At 41.3% G+C, this 21,006-nt stretch overlaps 1 protein-coding gene across 1 annotated transcript in view; it reads right to left on the bottom strand.

Annotated features, from left to right (window-relative positions):
* PTPN9 (protein tyrosine phosphatase non-receptor type 9) overlaps positions 1 to 21,006 on the bottom strand; it is an 87,625-nt gene that overhangs the window by 31,424 nt on the left and 35,195 nt on the right. Inside the window, exons 2-5 of the mRNA XM_046007676.1 lie at positions 13,414 to 13,557; positions 10,751 to 10,840; positions 9,917 to 10,041; positions 3,985 to 4,090 (exon numbers count right to left, since the gene is read on the bottom strand). Of these exons, the coding sequence (XP_045863632.1) occupies positions 3,985 to 4,090; positions 9,917 to 10,041; positions 10,751 to 10,840; positions 13,414 to 13,557 (465 nt within the window). The remainder of the gene's footprint in view (positions 1 to 3,984; positions 4,091 to 9,916; positions 10,042 to 10,750; positions 10,841 to 13,413; positions 13,558 to 21,006) is intronic.

Raw genomic sequence — 21,006 nt, 5'->3', positions numbered from 1 at the left:
AGCAGGCTCCCTGCCGAGCAGAGAGCCCGATGCGGGACTCGATCCCAGGACCTGAGATCATGACCTGAGCCGAAGGCAGCGGCTTAACCCACTGAGCCACCCAGGCGCCCCTCTTCTGTGTTTTTAATACTTGAATATATTTTTTTAGCCTAGGAATAAAGTACATAAGACACATAGATAAAATAACTTTAAAACTTTGTTGAGGGGTGCCTGGGTGGCTCAGTAGGTTAAGCCTCTGCCTTCGGCTCAGGTCATGATCTCAGGGTCCTGAGATTGAGCCCCATATCGGGCTCTCTGCTTGGCAGGGAGCCTGCTTCCTCCTCTCTCTCTCTCTGCCTGCCTCTCTGCCTTCTTGTGATCTCTGTCAAATAAATAAATAAAAACTTAAAAAAAAAAAAAAAAACTTTGTTGAAAGACATAACAAGGAGCACCAGGGTGGCTTTAGTAGGCTGAGTGTCAGACTCTTGTTTTCAGCTCAGGTTATGATCCTCAGCCCCTCCCCAGCTCATTCTCTCTCTCAAATAAATAAATCTTTTTAAAAAATTTATTTTTCTCATTGGATTTAGACTTAAAATTTGGCAAAGGTGCAATGGCACTGGGGTATCTGAGGGAGAGGGTCAGAGACTTTTTCTTGAATTGCTTTTTAATTGCTTTTATAATAAAAAAAAGAAATAGGAGGTGTCTGGCTGGCTCAGTTAGTAGAGCATGCAACTCCCCCCCCCCCTTTTTTTAAGTAATCACTACATTCTACATGGGACTCAAACTCACAACCCTAAGATACAGAATCTCACCCCCCCATCTACCGAACCAGCCAGGCATCCCTGAGCATGCGACCTTGATCTCAGGGTTGTGAGTTCAAACCCCATGTTGGGTGTAGAGATTACTTAAAAATAAAATAAGGGTCACCTGGGTAGCTCAGTGGGCTAAGCATCTGCCCTAACTCAGGTTATGATTCCAGGGGTTTTGGGATCCAGCCCAGCGAAGGGCTCCCTGCTCAGTAGAGACTCTGCTTCTCTCTCTCCCTTCGCTTCTCCCCACACCTCATGCTCTCTCTCACTTGTTCTCTCTCTCTCAAATAAAATCTTAAAAAAAAAAATTAAAAGTACACAAAAGTCCATGTAAAAAGAATAAAAACGCAAAAAATATAGTCAACTTTCAGAAAAAACAGTGTGACAGGAAGCTTGACGTATGATATTAAATTTTAGGAGTATAATAAATAAAACCATGCTTACATTGGTCTAGATGGGCTAGATCAATAGCATAGAGTGTCAGAAGAGACATGCCTACCATAGGGGAATTTAGTGTAATATAAAGGTATTATCTCAAATGAGTAGGAAAAAAAATGTAGTAGTAGTAAATGTTGCCCAGATAGCTGTTTGAAAGCAAATTATTTGATCTATAATACTATATATTATATATGATACATATTATTGAATAAAGCATATATAGTATATGAAAATCATTATGAAAAATAATCAAAACATAGCAGTATGAGAAAAGACACTGTAAAATTGAGTAAGAAACTACAAAAAATGCTGGTAACACATACTTAGTATTTTTTAATAACAACTTATAAATTAGTAAGAAATAAACACATGGGTAAAAAAAATTGGGTAAAGTACATGCAGGGCGCCTGGATGGCTCAGTAGGTTGGTTTTGGCTCAGGTCATGATCTCAGGGTGGTGCCCCAGGCTCTGTGCTCAGAGGGGCCTCTGAGATTCTGTCTCTCCCTCTCCCTGTGCCCTTCTCCCCAACTTGTGTGTACTCGCTCTTGTGCACACTCTTCTCTAAAACAAATTTAAAAATCTTTTTAAGGGACGCCTGGGTGGCTCAGTTGGTTGGACGACTGCCTTCGGCTCAGGTCATGATCCTGGAGTCCCGGGATCGAGTTCCGCATCAGGCTCCCAGCTCCATGGGGAGTCTCCTTCTCCCTCTGACCTTCTCCTCCTTCATGCTCTCTCTGTCTCTCTCTCTCAAATAAATAAATAAAATCTTTTTTTTTTTTTAATCTTTTTAAAACACTGAGTAAAGTATATGAGAAGAAAAAAATTTGTAAATACCTCTTGGCAATAAACATGAAAATACGCTGAAGCTCATCAGTAATAAGAGAAACACCACAAAAACACGAACATGATTAGAATCCAAACAACAAATCAATGTTGAAAAGACTGGTGAAAAAGGCTGTTGATGGGAGTGTAAATCTGAACTAAGTTTTTAGAGGGCTATTTGGCAAAATTTGCCAAAATTTAAATGTGTGAGCTCTTTGACCCTACAAATCTGTTTATAGCAATTTATCCTGAAGAAAAGATTGGTCAAATAGACAAAAATATGTAAAACAATACTCACTGAAGCCTTTATAATAACACAAAAAAATAGCATGAACTCCATTTTTTCTGCTTGATATATCCATAAAAAGAATACTCTGTTGCCATTAGAAAAAGTGAGGAAAGGGGTGCCTGGCCTGCTCAGTTGCTAGAGGACGCAGCCCTTGATCTCAGGGTTGGGAGTTCAAGCTCCACGCTGGGTGTAGAGCTTACTTAAAAAAAAAAAAAAAGTGAGAGAGAAAAGAAATGAATAATAGCTATATGTACTGACATAGAAGGATGACGAAGACACAACTGTTAAGAAAAATGACAAGTTATAATCACTGGCTGTACTACTACTCCGTATTTGTAAAGAAAAAAAATCATATATCATCCTTAGCAGTAAAAAGAACTGAATCACAGCTAAATGCCATAATAGTGACTCTAGTAATACAATGAGTGACCAATGAACTACCAGAAAACAACACACAATAATAATACCTCCTCTGTATACTCTGTTATAAAGCTCTAATAGCACTTCTAAAAATCTACTTCCACAGCAATGCCAAGTTAGATCCTAGAACAAAGCATGCATAGACTCATAGATCAATGATTTTCAAACTGCAAGTTGGCACTCAATGGGTCCTCAAATTGATTTAGTAGCTTACAACTAACTTTTTAAAAATATGATACAGAAAAATCAAAGTGACTGCAATAGTAAGGGGTAAAGCTTGTTTTGTGAAGCTTTTTTGTTTTGTGTAAACATCAACAAATCTTCATCCTGGGACACTGAAATATAAACAGCTCTGAAAACCTGAAGTTTCTTCTGAAGCTTAGGGCAAGAATTTATGGAGCATGGGTGCCTGGCTGGCTCAGTGGGTTAAGCCTCTGCCTTCCGCTCAGGTCATGATCTCAGGATCAAGCCCCGCATAGGGCTCTCTGCTCAGCAGGGAGCCTGCTTTCCCCTCTCTCTGCCTACTTGTGATCTCTCTCTCTCTCTGTCAAATAAATAAATAAAATCTTAAAAAAAAAATAAAATAAAATAATGGAGCAGCACAATCTGACCTGAAATGCCATAGGCTATTCATAGCCTTTATTCTTCTCCACTCATTATGAATAATACATTTCATTGCAAAAATATTAATGTGTTTGATTATAAAGTGGTATATATATTATCTTTTAAAATTCACAAGATTACAAAAGACCTCTGGACTTCTGGGAGTTTGGGATAAGAGAGTAAGAACTTATCTATATATAGACCTCCACATGTATGTATAATAGATTAGTGTACACATACTTTTGTGTATGAAGTCAACATGTAAACATGTAAAACCTATTTTTGACTAGATTGAGACAAAAAGTCTGAAAGTCATTGACTAGGTGACATTTTTCAGACACTGGACATACCTAGGCCTTCATTAATTCTTATTCTACACAACTCCAGGAAAGGGGCAACACTCCTTTATGACTCAGAATGTTCCTGTGCATTTCCTTTTTTAATTCCTCCCATTTCACTTTTAAGACCATTTTGTATTCTGGGGAAGCACATATTAGTCATCATTTACAGGTGACCTTTATACTGAATATAATGTCTGAAGTTAAAACATCATTCCTAAGTCTCCCAAAGAATAAAGTATCCTGACCAGTGAAGGAGACTTGAGGGGCCCTCTCACAGTCTTACCTTCAGCAGGTTTAGAACCTTCTTGCCAAGATCCAGCTCAAAGTTGGTATAATTAGAACCACACATGTCATAGATAAACACCAGTCCGTTCCTCTGAGTTTCAAAGCTGTAAACCAACCATTGAACAAAAACATTTATAAGTAATAAGATGGATGAGAGAGGTTGAAAGCCTAGGGCACAAAAACAGAGTTATGGGACACATGAGGGACCAAAATAACTCTCTCCCTGAACACTGGGGTCTTACAAAAAGATGATTCATCTTTGGTATCTGCTATACTTCTTATGATACTGTGATTTTACAATTAAAAAAAATACATATTTGTCTTCAACCTGATTGGTGGCACTGAGCTCCTTTAAAACTCTTGGAATTTCCTAAGTGCAGAGAGAGTCAAAGGTGTCTTTTGTGATGTTAATGAGACAACAACTGGAATGCCCTTGGGTCCCAGAAAGAAGAGGGTGGTTGCCAAGGGAACCAACCTTGTGATTACAGAGAATTGGTACTTTCACCCCACACTGTCTCCCCTCCCCCACCTCCAGGAAAGAGAAAAGGACTAGAGATTGAATTCAATCTCAAATGGCCAATGATTTAGTCAATCATGCTCATGTAATGAAGCCTCCATAAAAACCCAAAAGGATAGGGTTTGGAGCTCTCAGATGGATGTAGTGAAAGAGGGCCCTCTCAGAAAAGGCATGGAAGCTCTACGGCTCTTTCACCATACCTTTTCTTATGCATCCCTTCCATCTAGTGTGGAGGCCGAGAAAATTAGGGCCATGCCACCTCAGGTTTAGCCTTAGCATAAGTACAGCCATCTTAGCTCCGGCAGCCATCTCAGACCCCTGTGCCCAAGGGCTGAACTTTCCCCCACCCTGCTTTAGTAACCCCCACCCTGTTTTGGTTTCAGGAATCCTCACCCTGCTTTAGTAACAGGAACCCATAAATACCCCTGCCTTAACTAAGCTCGGGGTCCACGTCCCTCCTCGGCTATGTCCTCCTCGGCTGTGTCCGGTATACTTGGCCCCAAGCTTAAGCTTGTCAAATAAACCCTCGTGTGACTGCATCGGTGCTTGGCTCCTTGGTGGTCTCTCAGACGCGAAAACTCGGGCATAACACTAGTTATTTTGAGTTATGTTCTTTTATAATAAATTGGTAACCTAGTAAGTAAAATGTTTCTCTGAGTTCTGTGAGCCACTGTAGTAAATTCACTGTACCCAAGTAGGGAAACTTCAATCTACATAGCCCGTTGATAAAAAGTACAGGTGACAGGGGCACCTGGGTGGCTCAGTGGGTTAAAGCCTCTGCTTTTGGCTCAGGTCATGATCCCGGAGTCCTGGGACTGAGCCTCGAATCGGGCTCTCTGCCCCGCGGTAGCCTGCTTCCTCCTCTCTCTCTCTCTCTCTCTCTCTGCTTGCCTCTCTGCCTACTTGTGATCTCTGCCAGATAAATAAAATCTTTAAAAAAAAAAAAAGGCACAGGTGACAAACTGAACTTGCTACTGGCATCTTGCACCTGTGGTGCTACTGGCACCTCCCGTGTGTGGAAGTTGGGGTTGGATGGGACTAGTCTTATAGGACTGAAAACCTTTAACCTGTGGGATCTATCAGGCAGTGTCAGAATTGAGCTGGACTGTAAAACAGAGTTGGTGTCAGAGAACTAACTAGAGGTGTGGCCAAAAACCTCACATGTTGGAACTGGAATTATGCTTACTGATGCGTATTTATCAAGTGCCAAACTCCTAGATTGAGAATATTCCAGAACATCTAGGTTATCAAAATTTGAACTGTTTCCTCCCAGGTTTCTGAATCTGCCTATCCAAACTTCCTAACATTTCATCTTCAACTGAAAAGCTTCCTCTTCCATGAAGACCCCCCTGATAACCATGATCAAAATGTACTGCTATCCTTAAGTCCCTTGTAGCCCCATAAATCTTCCTGTGGGATTTCCTTGTGGTTCTTAAAGCATTTCAAAACTTTGTTTTGTTTTTGTTGTTTTAAAGATTTTATTTAATTAATTAATTAATTTATTTATTTATTTATTTATTTATTTGAGAGAGAGACAGAGACAGAAAGAACACAAGTGCAGGGAGGGGCAAAGGGAGAGGGAGATCATGATCTGACCCGAAGTCAGACACTTAACCAACTGAGCCCCCCAGGTGCCCCAAAGCACTTCAACTCTGTATAGCCATCTGATTCTCTCCTGGGAGCAAAAACGTGTTTTGCTCATCTTATTACTCCCAACAGTCCCTAGCACAATCCTTGCAAATAGGTACATGATAAATGGTTACTGAATAGAATTCAGAGGGACTGGAAGCCCACTGCTAAGAAAATACTTCAGACCTGTGGCAAACTATGAAACAAATTCTAAGCTCAATGATGGTGAATGTAACTCTTAGGACTTGGAGGAAGAGAAACCCATACATGGTCTTAGGAAAGCATCTGGAGGAAGCCTGGCTGGCTCAGTCGGTTAATTGTCTGTCTTAGGCTCAGGTCCTGATCCCAGGGTCCTGGGATGGAATCCCGTATCAGGCTCACTGCTCAAAATCGGGGGGGGGGGGGGGTGCCTCTCTCTCTGCCTGCCTCTTCCTCTGTCTGCTGCTCCCCCTGCTTGTGTTCTCTCTTTTCTCTGTCAAATAAACTAATAAAATCTTTAAAAAAAGGGGGTGGGGGGAGAATCCTGAAAAGTAAGAGCTTATTACCACACTGAGGTTGAGTGCATGTGAAGAGGGGCACCAGGGTGGCTCAGTCAGTTAAGCATCTGACTCTTGATTTTGGCTCAGGTTATATCTCAGGGTCATGAAATCTAGCCTTGTGTTGAGCTCCCTGCTGGGTGTCGAGCCTGCTTAAGATTCTCTCTCCCTCTCCCTCTGCCCCTCTCTGGCTGCATGCACATGGGCTCTCTCTAAAAACAAAAATAAACAAACAAACAAAAAACATGTGAGGATATGAAAAGTATTCGTCATGGGGTGCCTGGGTGACTCAGTCATTAGGCGTTTGCCTTTGGCTCAGGTCATGATCCCAGGGTCCTGGGATCAAGCCCCACATGGGGCTCTCTGCTCAGCAGGAAGCCTGCTTCTCCCTCTCCCACTCCCCTTGCTTGTGTTTCCTCTCTTGCTGTGTCTCGCTCTGTCAAATAAATAAAAGCTTTAAAAAAAAAAAAAAGTATTCCTCAGTTGAATCTCCTTACTGCCTAAAGACTTCGCAAAGTTGTACTCTTCCACCAAGCCAGATCCTTACCTATTTCAATCTGCATGCCTAAAAGATCATTAGGAATAAATTTTTCATTTGGTTTACTCACAGATGATAGCAATAGCTTTCCTACCTACTTAAAATGGGAAAATTTTTTGGCACAAAAGAATCCTGAAATCAGAGATCTCAATGTTATTTTGTATCCTAAATTTTTGGCATGGTGGAAGTACCCACCCATGAAGTAGCAATTTAAAAATCTCTAATTCTGGGATACACGCAAGTTTTCCAGCAGTTTCTGAGTTTCAAATGATCTGGACAGGTTATAGTTAATAGTAAATCTTGACTCCTTTTTTCATGATTCCAGAGAGACTATGATTCACCAAGATCAAAGATGGTGTTACGAGAGTAGCACAATTACTGAGTAGACTATCCAGGTCTAGAGGCTTCCCATTTCTCCACACGGTCATCAAGGGCCAAATTCTAAAAACTATAGATTTTCCCCTCACAGCACCAGCCTATGGCAGAGGACTGAAACAAAAAGAAGTCAGTGCCAAGGGAAACAGAATTTAATAAAAAGAGGCTATGGTTAGTAATGATGCAGATTCTATATTCCTAAAAATTGCTCATCCTGTAAAGGCACATGAAATAAATACAGATGTGGTAGGATCTTTGTTTTTCTGGGTACAGAATATGAGGTTTACAATGACAGCTAATTCCTTACCAAGAATAATTGTTTTCCTACTGAGTTTGATTTCCTGAGCTGGATGTTACCTGGGAACACCAAGATGTTTAAACCACAGTCCCTGACACTTGTTTCAAAATAATAGAGGGTAGGGTATGGTGAAAGACTATCAATGAAACAAGATTGGTTATAGATCACTCTGAAGACAGATGATGTGTGGAAGTTTATGATACCATTTCCATGCCACCCATAGAGATCTGAGGATTTTCTATTATATAATATGAAAAAGAAGGTTCCCTGCCCTTAAAAAGCTTACAATCTAGTGGTAAACATAGAAAACAATAGTATAAGATAAATTATATCATAAACCTGTGTAAAATTCAATACAAAATAATTGGTATTATTAATAACCAATAACCAGGTTGGGGCACCTGGGTGGCTTAGTCAGTTAAGCATCTGCCTTTGGCTCAGGTCATGATCTCAGGGTCCTAAGATGGAGCCCTGTGTGGGGCTCCCTGCTCAGCGGGGAGTGTGCTTCTCCCTCTGCCCCTTCCCAGCTACTCATGCTCTCAGTGAAAGTTAACATAGAAAAAAAAGAATTTCTACTCACTAGTGAGAATATTTTGCTTGGAGAAAATGTTTCGCTTTTATTTACTTATATACACCTTCTGAATAATGAGGAGTCACTAAGGGTTTTTAAGAAAAGGGTGGACATCATGAAAACAGTTTTAAGTATGTTTACCTGTGTGGTCTTCCTGTGGGATCATGCGGATTAGAAAGAGCAAACTTTGGCCACTGCCAGGCCTACAGGAGTGCTCTGACTGTAAGCTGCCCATGAAGGAAGGCCAGTGAATTTTCTGATAAAGGAGTCTTTCATTTATTTCTCCTGAGCTAAAGCATTTCAAAGGAACCTATGTTCTGGAAATTACGCCTGAAGACCAATCACAGGAAAGAATTGAGAAATTTCACACTTCTGACTGGGCAGTACAGTGACTCTGAAACCACTGGTCCTCTCTCCTTACCTTAGTAAACTTCTCTTTTTCAGAATAGTGCTGTGTGGTTAGCACACAAACAGAAGCTAAATACTATGGAAGTAACATCAACAAGGCAGTAATAAGTGAATCAGAGAGAGAGGCCCACTTCAGACAACCATTTGGCTGTCCGCATCCTCTAAGTCCACGGTGTGACTGAAGTTGTGCATAGATGTCTTTCACTATCTTAGGTTTCAGCCCTCAATACATCACTTCTAGCCCAGAGGATTAGCCAATGACATCCAGCACAACGATAAACTGCAAATGGCATTCACCAGGGAAAAAAAGAAGTACAGCAAAAGGACAACATAGTAGGGTACAATTAGCTCTGGCCAAGAGCAAAGAAACTAGGAACCTAGCCCTAACCCGACTGCGATGAGATGTGATGACAGTAACTGAGTCACCTAACTTCTTGGGGCTTCGGTTTCTTTGCCTAAAATAGTCAAATTACCAATGACCTTGGAAAGGGAAGGAGAAATGACCTGAGCTGATTCTTTTTGCTCCTGAACCTGTTCATAAAGATGATTTTGCTTAACTTTGTACTTTTGGATTCTTCTCTCCTGAATACTGAGTCTCAAAATCCTGAGCTAAATGGCATTATTCCTGTTTTACAAAGAAAGTGAGGGCCCAGATTGTTTTGAAAATCAATATTCAAAAAAAAAAAAAAAAAAGAGAAAGAAAGAAAAGAAAATCAACATTCAGAGCAAATGAGTAGCAGGTCAACACAAGTCATTTCCCCTTCACATTCTCTCAATAAGTAATTCTCACAAAGAGGATAACTAGTTAGTTGGCTTTCTCAGCTTTTATAATCCTAAAATAGAGGCAAGCAGGTAAAAATACAAAGAATACCCTCAATCTGGATAGTACCTGGAAACATGCCAAGCCCTTAAGGACATGGAATGTTTTCCATTTACAGCCTTTCCCAGGGCACATTCTAGGAGCACAGTGAAGGTACTATTGACTTAATCAACTTAGTCAAGGACTATCACTGCCCCATCTGGATACGGATCAACTAAAAGATAATCTTCATGCTCACCTATCCACAGCTCTGTCTAGCAAGTAAAACAGAGCCTGAAGTACCACATGTTGGACTGACTTGTGGGGGTGATGCAATCTGGCAGTGAAGAGGGCAATGGAGGCTCCTGTTGGGTCCCGAACATTCTAGAAGCAAATAAAATGAGAAATATTTAGAAACTAAATAGAAAATCACAACAATCACTTAGGCTTCTTATATCCTAGTCAAAAATTTCATATGAAGAGAAGAGATGCTGGCAATACTTCTCTGACTTGCATCAGTTACTCCAGGAAGAGAAGAATATTTATTTCATCCCATGCCTGATTCTTAGCAGCCCCTGGATCTTACTTGTGTGATAGGGAAAAACTATATTCCCTTAATTTGTCAATGGCAGAGAGATTAAAGGATGGTCTACACTGGCTGCCTAGCTAATTTCCCCAATAGGACAGCAAAAAGAAACACATATCAGGGGAAAACCATAGAATACAACCATGGTTTCCATGTTCTGCCTTAAAAGTACCATTGTATAATTATTCAAAAGGCTGTGATCTCTAGGTGGAGAGAGCTTGAATCCAGTAAGGATGGGCCTCTGAACCACTGTGTACCCACCCAAAGACCTCAACTAACTGTAATGGACCAATGAAGAAAGACTGCTTGACCTACTGTACAAATGATTCTCAATAATTTCACTTGTCACTAGGATTATTTTGTGCAAACTGCACAGCTGCTTCATGTTTGCTGCTGAATGTTGAGACTTTCAGACTCAGGAAAAGGTATCTAGAACAAAATCCAAAGAGGACAACAGCTACAAAAGGAAGTAATGAGACACTACAAGAAAGGTTCATAAAGACTCACTAAGATGGTGAATTTCCCACTAAGGATCTCAGAACGGAGAGGTTCCTCATGAGGTTTCAGCTTCACAATGCCTTCCTTCCTTCGTGTTTCCTAAGAATAAAGCACAGCAAGATAAATTAATATGAAAATACTATATATCCAGAAGAGCTTTATGTAAACATCAAATCTCAGAGATAAGGGACTTTAGAAGTCAACTAATTGACTCACAAATTCCTTTGTAACACCCTTTAGGCCAACTGAGTGTTATCTGAATTTTCCTCCAATGCCACCTTATCAGCCTCTTATGTATGATATTTTCCTTTAAATTAGTGCCAATCCTGGGGCGGCTGGGTGGCTCAGGGGGTTAAGCCTCTGCCTTCGGCTCAGGTCATGATCCCAGAGTCCTGAGATCCAGCCCCACATCCGGCTCTCAGGGAGCCTGTTTCCCCCCTCCCCCCGCCCCACCTGCCTCTCTGCCTACTGTGATCTCTGTCAAATAAATAAATAAAATCTTTTTAAATAAATAAATAAATTAGTGCCGATCCTAACCCCAAAGACCAACTAAAATGTATTGTTAGAATGCAGGGTCAAAGTTCTTAAACATACATCAGCAGTGAAAATGCAGCAAGATATTAAATAGGCACTCCAAAAATGTCTGGAAACAGACATCCTCACACATCCTCACCATCAGTCCCCTCGATAGGTTCTCCAAGACCTACCATGACCTCATTTTTCTTATCTCCACAGCAAGATTCTTTAAGCTCATCCTCAGTTTCCTTATACTCAGTCTGCTACACTCTCATTGTCCCCAATCTAACTACTGCACTGAGAGCTGCCGCTCCATGGCCAGGACCTTTCTTCCTGTCAGTGAACCTAGCGGGCATTTCAGCTGCCCTTTTACATGACAAGGTTGACTGCTCACCTTCCCTTTCCCCTGAGACAGTCTCTATCAGAGACAGAAAATACTCTCTCAGTTCTCCTATTTCTTCAACTACTGTTGCTAAGTCTCCTTTTTTTTTTAAAAGAGAGAGTGACGCAGGAGGGACAGGGAGTGACATGGGGCTTGAGATCATGACCTGAGTTGGACACTTAACCCAGTGAGCCACCTCGGTGCCCCCTGTGGGGTTTTTTGTTCATTTGCATTCATTTACTCACTCAGTTCATTCACTAGTTCATTCATTTATTCTGCAAATATCTGTAGAATTACTATGTGCCAGGCACTGAGGTAAGTGCAAGGAACACATTGGTGAATGGAACACACTAGGTCTTTGTTTATATTCTTGCCCAATCCATCCCTAAAATCAAATTCAAATGCCTTCAGAGGCAGGGCAGCAAGTGAAGACAGTACTTGTATTAGGATTACAGGAGAGTACATGCCCTATCTAAAGCACTCAAGCTCAACTTTTAAGATAATACTGAACCAAAGATAGCAAAAAGTCTGAAGTGATATTCAGCCCTACATATCTTCTCCTCACACTTTCCTGGAATGACCTCACCTTTTCTCATGGCTCCAATATTCAGCTCTACTTTGGTCACTCAAAATCTCTACTTCTGGTCCAGATTTCTTTTCTGAATCCCATTCCAACTTCTTGGAGAACATGTCTATTTGGGTATACCAATGACACTTCAGACTTAACATGACCAAACCGAACTCATGACCCTGTCTCCCCACACACCTGCATTATTCAGTGTCCACTAAAATTAGTGAATGCTACTACCATTTATCCTGCCACCAAAGTTAAAGACCTGGGACACTTGACTCTTCTTTCCTTACACATCAGTTTGAGCAATCCTGTTTTACCAATTTCATTTCTAGGATCTTCCCATTTTTTCCTCTATCTCCGCTGACACTACACTTAAGGACACCAAAATCGTTTCGCTCCCTGTAAATACAATGGCCTTCTATTGGTCTGTTTCCAGTAGAGCCCTTCTGATCCATTCTCTAAGGCACATTGAGAAAATAGTTCCAGAACGCAAATCTGATCAACTTATTCTGCTGTATTTAACCTTCATTGAATTTCTCTGCCTTTAAAAAAGAAAAGAAAGCCAGATACTCTATGATCAGGCCTTGTTTACTTACGCTGCTCAATCTCTTGACATGTCCCCTCTACCAATGAGCATTTCTGCTCAGCTCAATTTCTCTACTGTCAACTAGGAATCTAACCTGCTATTCTCTCTGCCATATTCCCCTATCTGTCCAATTCTTACTCCATTCTTCAGATCTTAATTTAGAAATAAATTCCTTCAAGAAGGCTTCTTTGACCCTTCTAAGTAAATGTGCATCCACACAACCAAGTAGTGCACTATCATAACTTTCTATAACTGTGTCTACTTTTTCTTTCTAAATAATAATCTCTGCACCTGGAACATAGTACATATATAATAAACATCTGTTGAAAACATGAGTTAATATTGTAGGAGATGACCCACAAGATAGGCGTAAGTGAGCTTTTAGTCTTGAACTAATCCTGGCATACCTTATCCTCCTTTTTCAATTTAGAGATATTCTATATCTCTTTAGGATTTTCTGACTTTAAGATAGGGGCCTAAATACTGACCTGCTTTTTTTTTCTGAGAGTGGGGAGAAGACCCAGAGAACCACTTCGTGAAGTGTGTGGCACAGAAAACAGCAACATAGAGAGCCCAACTGCCACAGTGCTGGTACCTCCCCGCAAGCTACGTACTCTGTAGGAGTGGAACAACTCTATGGCACGTAGCACATCAAACTTCCGGGCCATGAGGAACTTGACAGCCACATTCCAAGAGAGGGGGGAAACATTGTACTGAACTGTCCACTTGTTAATCTCTTCAAGAAACTGCTTGGTTGCCTGTTTGACAAAGAAAATAAAGAAAATTTAGTTATTAGGGAACATATTTATGGAAACAACAAACAAGCAAGAAAAAAATATCATCCTTTCCTCAAGCAAGTCTGAATCCAATGTTTCCTACAGGGAGCAAGGAAAGATAAAAGATAGAAAACACGTCTGAAAGCAGAAATAGTTAAAATTCATACTATGCAATGAAGCCACCAGCCAGAGCCAGATTCAGACAGAAGGGCTTAGCACAGGGATGCATGAAGAAAAAATGAGGGGGGAGACCAAGGCACCCAAATGGAATGCAAATTACTGGCCCCAAAGCAAAAAACCCTGCAGTTTGGGTTTTTTTGCCTTTTTTTTTTTTTTTTTTTTTTAAGATAAAAGAAGGTGAATGGGACCCTAGAAGGGATATTGCATAAGGTGCATGATGGTACAGCAACCGCAGCTGCTGTTTTGGGTCCCAACAAGCCAACTGGATACAGAAAAACCATCAGAAAATGGTTTTGGCTTTGGAATTAGCAATACTATTTGAAAGCAGCAAAGCCATTAAGAAGAATTTAACAAATCAAAAGGCCAACTGTTCTTTGCACTGACTGACCCCACAGGACCTCTTCATGTTTCACATGGCAGCCCAAAAACCAGACACTAGTGCCCAGAGTCACTAATAGACCCTCTGGATAGTGGTTGCTGGGGGAGGGGTGGAGGACCTCATATTGAGGGGGGAGGAGTAGGAAATTTTCATTTTCACTGTCTGATCCCAAGCTGGCAAGATGCCTGTTTTTAGAATTGTCCCTATCTCTTGATTAACCCATGTCCTTCTGTCCCCTTTCAACTATTTCTCTTTACATTTATAACCAGTTTCTACTCTAGCCAAACTACTCTTCTGTTTCTTCAGTTTTTGAATAGGATTTACATCAGGATTTTTTTAAGACTTTTTATTTTTTCAGCTTCCTTTCTTTTTTTTTTTTTAAGATTTCATTTATTTATTTGACAGACAGAGATCACAAGTAGGCAGAGAGGCAGGCAGAGAGATAGAGGAGGAAGCAGGCTCCCTGCTGAGCAGAAAGCCTGATGCTGGGCTCGATCCCAGGACCCTGGGATCATGACCTGAGCCGAAGGCAGAGGCTTTTAATCCACTGAGCCACCCAGGCGCCCCTCTTTCTTTCTCTTAAGTAGGCTCCACACCCAGCATGAAGCCCAACACAGGGCTTGAACTCATGACCCTGATATCAAGATTCGGATGCTTAACTGACTGAGCCACCCAGGCACCCCAAGACTTTTTATTTTTTTAAGTAATCGTTACACCCAATGTGGAGCTCGAACTCATAACCCTGGGACCAAAAGTTACACACTTCACCGACTGAGCCAGCCAAGCACCACGACATTGGGATTTTTTTTTTTTAAGATTTTTTTTATTTATTTATTTGACAGACAGAGATCACAAGTAGGCAGAGAGGCAGGCAGAGAGAGAGGAAGGGAAGCAGGCTCCCTGCCAAGCAGAGAGCCCGATGCAGGGCTTGATCCCAGGACCCTGGGATCATGACCTGAGCCAAAGGCAGAGGCTTTAACCCACTGAGACACCCAGGCACCCATACAATGGGATTTTTTTGCATGTATATTCTCAATCGCTAAACACTTTCTGCATGGCTATCTGGTCCCTTCCACCCATAAACTTTTCCCACATGTTGGTCCAAAATGTGACCAACTCGATGAGAATTCTGAAACTTAATTGATCAACTAATCAACCCACAGTTAAGATGTATGTATGTATGTATGTATGTATGTATTTAAAGACTGTACTTATTTATTTGACAAAGAAAATGAGCATAAGCAGGGAAAGTGGCAGCCTGAAGGAGAGGGAGAAGCAGATTCCTGGCTAAGCAGGAAGCCCAATGTGATGCAGGGGCTCTATCCCAGGACCCCAGGATCACGACATGAGCCAAAAACAGATGCTTAGCTGGGTGAGCCACCCAGGTGCCCCATTAAGATGTATTTATTTTACTTTTTTTTAAAGATTTTATTTATTTGACAGAGAGTGAGAGAGAAGGAGAGAGAGAGAACAAGCAGGGGGAATGGCAAGCAGAGAGAGAGAGAAGCAGACTCCTACTGAGCAAGGTGCCCAATGCGGGGCTTGATCCCAGGACCCTGGGGCCATGACCTGGGCTGAAGACAGCAGCTTAACTGATGGAGTCACCCAGGTGCCCCAATTAAGAAGTATTTATTAGGGGCACCTAGGTGCCTGCCTCTCTGCCTACTTAGGATCTCAAATAAATAAATAAAATCTTTTTTTAAAAAGATGTATTTATTAAACTACTACATATTTATTAACTACTTTTTAATATCTGTGCTAAGAAATACAAGGAATGCAAAAATAAGGTTTGCTTTAAAAGGTGTGATACTGGGGCACCTGGGTGGTTCAGTCATTAAACGTCTGCCTTTGGCTCAGGTCATGATCCCAGTGCCCTGGGATTGAGCCCCATATGGGCTCCCTGCTCAGCGGGGAGCCTGCTTCTCCCTCGCTTCTCGCTCTTTCTCTGTCATAAAAAAATAAAATCTTGGGGCGCCTGGGTAGCTCAGTGGGTTAAAGCCCCTGCCTTTGGCTCAGATCATGATCCCAGGGTCCTGGGATCGAGCCCCGCACCAGGCTCTCTGCTCAGCAGGGAGCCTGCTTCCTCCTCTCTCTCTCCCTGCCTGCCTCTCTGCCTACTTGTGATTTCTGTCGGTCAAATAAATAAATAAAATCTTTTAAAAATAATAAAATAAAATCTTAAAAAAAAAAAAAGGTATGATACCAGCCTACTATGTGGCCATGGACAAGGTAATTCTCTCTTCATGTCTAATTTTTCAATTGAAGAACAAGGGGAGGGATACCTGGGTGGCTCACTTGGTTAAGCATCTGCCTTTATCTCAGGTCCTGGAATGGAGGCCCAGGTCAGGTTCCCTGCTCAGTGGGGAGTCTGCTTCTCCCTCTCCCTTTGCCACTCTCCCACCACTCATGCTCTCTCTCTCTCAAATGAATAAAATCTTAAATAAGGAAGGTAGGAGGGAGGGAGGGAGGAAAGAAGGGGAAAGAGAGAAAGACAAGGGGAGAGAGGGTAACAAGCAAATGACCTACTTCAGAATCTTGGCAACAGGTCCTACCTGCAAATACAATTCGAATTGCTACGTAGTATTTAAACAACTAGCAAATTAGAGTCCCAGGAATACCTCATAAGAGAGCACCGGATTTGTCCCCAATTTCTAGGAAAGAAAAAAGACACTTTATAAACCAGAGTAAAATCTAAGAGGCCTAACTGCACCTGAGCTTTAGAACCTTCCAACTGAGGCAATATAACGTACACCTCTGGAAAAGGAGAGAACCAGAAAATCTGAACAGGCAAGCGCATAAAAAAAGCCAAGAAATAAAGGCCATGAAGAAAAGCTTTCAGATGATCACTTTGGCCCAGAACCAGTTGAAGTCTGACCAGAGCAATGAGTCCCGGAGAAGACAACAGGACAAACTTAGAATGCTCCACCAGAAAACAGTCTGAGTTGCCTCTATGGGGTGAGTGGCCAGCATCAGAATGAGGAAAGACAGAAGGGAAAAGAAGAGAAGTGGGCACAGAAAGATCCCAAAAACAAAACTTCAGCCAGCCCAGAAGGTCCCCAGGAGACTCTATAAAGAGTTACTTGTTTTTTAATTAACATATCATCTTTAAATCTGGTCCTCTCCTGGGCCTGGCTGAAGCTGCCTATAAAATAAAACACCAAGTAAGAGCAGAACATACTTTTCCCCCTTTCTAATGAAAATAATAAACAGACAAATCAATATGCAGTTAGGAGGGGGAAATATAGTTAAATAGCTGGGGGGTGATGTGAACTGACACATCCAATTACTAAGATTATTTTTCATTTTTCATAAATCAGCCATGCCTCAATAAGAGACTTGCAGATTTCACACACTTCCTTCAAAGTACGTACATATTGTCTTCCTTCTTATTAAACTCAGCTCTTTCAAATTTTTTAATGTCCTGTAGCTTCCAAGGGTTATTGCCTTGAGCTGACCTCTGTCCCCTGCTAGTCAGGATGTTATTCTTGGCTTTAAGCACGGGAACAATTCCTCCTGATTTGGCCTGACTAGGCCTTGCATGAAGAGAGTCCAATGTACTATAAACAGTGATGTGATATTTACAAATGCACATATACACACACAGCATCTGTTATGTTCAGCCTCAGATTCACCATCCTGTATCCCTAGCCCTCTTGAGGAAGAGACAAACCTCTTAAAGAAGTCAGAAAAGATGGCCTCAGCTTCAATAGCCTTTTTCTAGAAAGTTAATAAGATTGCCTCCTCTGTTTACACATTAATTCAGCACAACCACTAAGTATAGACCAATTTGTGGTCCTGTTGGTACCAGAAAACAAGTCCCAGCAATTTTAATGAGCAACACACTCTTCATAAGGGATATCCTGAAATTAATATTGTGTTATTTCCTGGTGAACAGAGTGAGTCAAAAGATGAGTCACAGCTTATAAAATACTTCAACTCAAGGTCAATAGTTTGAATCTATCTAGGTTTATGAGTTAACTGTAAGTTGTTAACACCTGGCAACTAAGACATGGTCACAGTTCAAATAGCTTTGGTCTTCCTTTGGGAAAAAGGTCTGAACTAAAGTACAGAAAAACTAACATTACCACTTAAAACCTTCTTCAAACCACTTTTCAGGTACAAGTAAGATTTGTTTCAGCATTGGGGCACCTGTGTGGCTCAGTTGGTTAAGTGTCTGCCTTCGGCTGGGGTCATGATCCCTGGGTCCTGGGATGGAGCTCCATATTTGGCTCCCGGCTTGGCGGGAGGCCTGCTTCTCCCTCTCCTGCTCCCCCTGCTTGTGCTCCTTCTCTCTCTCTCTCTCTCTCTCTCTCTCTGTCAAATAAAATAAATAAGTAAAATCTTTTAAAAAACTCCAAAAAAAAAAAAGATTTGTTGCAGCATTGTCAAAAGCTTACTATAATTACATACTATTCCCAGAATCATGTTTAAATAGATTAAAACAAGTTTTTAGACTACAGCCATGAGGATAAAAAGATACTTGAGAACATGCTATAAAATGGCTGAGATATTGGTCAATTAAGTGGATTGTACCCTAGACACTATTCACTGAATATGTTACTGGAAAGAACAAAATCAAAAGTCTTCATGTTAGCTCAAATTTCCAAGAGCATGAGATTATGATTTTGAGATGAGCTCTAGGCAAAGAGCTAGCCAACCAAAAGATCAAGAAAAAGGTGCTGGCATGCTCGGTTCCACAGCATCTTAAATCCTGTGTTCCAACACAAATGGGAGAGAATGAAGAGCCAGACCTATAACAAACCTAATTTGAAAGAAAGAGAAAACTTCTGCCTCCTGAGATATCAGCCACAGAACCACCAAAAGAATAAATCTACTAGTCTAGTGGGTTTGGGAGTCAGAAAGAACCCATCCTCTCATTCATCGCTGTGTGATATTTGGGCAAGTATTTTAACCTCCCTGAGCCTCAATGTCCTCAGCTGTAAAGATAAGGCATGAATGAGACAACAGAAAAGCACCACAGTATCTGGCAAATAGTAGGGAGTCTCTGAATGGATGCTCATGCTTTTTCTTTACTACAGTCATTTTACATTAAAATTTATTTCAATAGTTAGAGTTCTGCAGATTCAAGTGATTTGTTTCTCTTTAGCCTTTATCAATTCAATCTCTCTAATCCACTTTATCCAAAAGCATAAATTTAAATCAGAAACCTCCAATGTGTGTTCAACTGCAAGACAAAGTCTCTAAAGGAACAACTTTTTCTCATTCAGGGGTCTGCACAATACAGAAGAAGCTGGGTCGGGAAGTATTTATACCACCACCATCCCCCCTCGCCCCCATCTCTAAATCCTTTTGTCAGTACTTTCAGACTCCACTGGCAGCTCTGGGGATTAACACTGCCATCCCAAGCATTAAACTGACTAGAGACTATTTCTCATTAAAATAAAGGAACAACTTAGTGCAGAACACACACCATGCAAAAAATGCAGCTACCCTGCACTGAATCCCTGAATAAGGACAGTGATTCAATAGAAGACTCTGCGACTGCCTGTTACCTCCAACACGTTTTTGATGTTACCTCTGTATTTCATCAAATACGCTTTTTTCTCATTAGGATCAGTGACAGACGCATTATAAACTATCTTTATCTTATGCCTGTTTTCCTCTTTCCTTCATTGCAAACAGTTGTATTTTGTTTTTTCTTTAAATATTTTATTTATTTGATGGGGAGAGAGAGAGAAAAAGAGAATGAGCGAGCATGTGCACAGGAGCAGGGGGAGTGGCAGGCAGAGGGAGAGAGAGAAGCAGGCTCCCCACTAAGCAGGGAGCCCACTAAGCAGGGAGCTCAACTGGGATCATGACCTGAGCTAAAGGGCAGGCACTTAACCGACTGAGCCAACCAGGCGCCCCATGACTGTTGTTTATTGTTAAGCCTAAACTCTTTAATTCATATCAATCTGCTGGGAAACAGAATCTGAGCTAAGACACAGTAGCTTGCTACCATGAAGCAAGGTGATTATTTGTCCCATTTCTAAACTGAAAACTATAATCTTTCCATTAGTCCTTCGTTATTGTGCCAAATATGGAAATAAACCAAGTTCCTTTCAATTAATATTTACTTATTATCTCAAATATCTTCACTTTAAATATATTTTTTTAAGATTTTATTTATTTATTTGACAGACAGAGATCACAAGGAGGCAGAGAGGCAGGCAGAGAGAGAGAGAGAAGCAGGCTCCCCACTGAGCAGAGAGCCCGATGCGGGGCTTGATCCCAGGACCCTGAGATCATGACCCGAGCCAAAGGCAGAGGCTTAACCCACTGAGCCACCCAGGCACCCCTCAAATATCTTCACTTTACCAGGAAAGATTTGCCTTGCCTTAAAATCTAATTCTGGGGCACCTGGGTGGCTCAGTCAGTTAAGTGTCTGCCTTCGGCTTGAGTAGTGATCTCAGGTCCTGGGATCCAGCCCCACATGGGGCTCCCTGCTCTCCTCACCACTTGTGCGGGGGGGATTACGTTTTTTTAAAAGATTTTATTTATTCATTCGAGAGAGAGAGAAACAGCAGTGGGGAGGGACAGAGAGAAAAAGAAGCAGACTCCCGCTGAGCAGGAAGCCCAACTTGAGGCTAGACCCAAAGACCTGGAGATCATGACCCAAACTGAGGGCAGATGCTCAACCAACTAAGCAACCCAGTAATTGTAAAATTATAAGAAATGTAATTTTAGAAGAGCCAATGCTTTCCTTTTTCTAAATTTTAATTCCAGTATAATTAACATAGTGTTAGGTTAGTTTCAGGCGTAGGATATACTGATTCAATTCTATATATTATTACTCAGAGCTCATCAAGATAAGCTCACTCTGAGCTAATGCTTTCTTCTAAAATTTATTTACCTAGAGGCGCCTGGGTGGC

This window comes from Meles meles, chromosome 6 (genome assembly GCF_922984935.1).
Source record: "Meles meles chromosome 6, mMelMel3.1 paternal haplotype, whole genome shotgun sequence".
NCBI lineage: Eukaryota > Metazoa > Chordata > Mammalia > Carnivora > Mustelidae > Meles > Meles meles.
The sequence above is the reverse complement of the archived record's forward strand: the minus strand, read 5'-3'. Positions and strand labels throughout refer to the sequence as shown.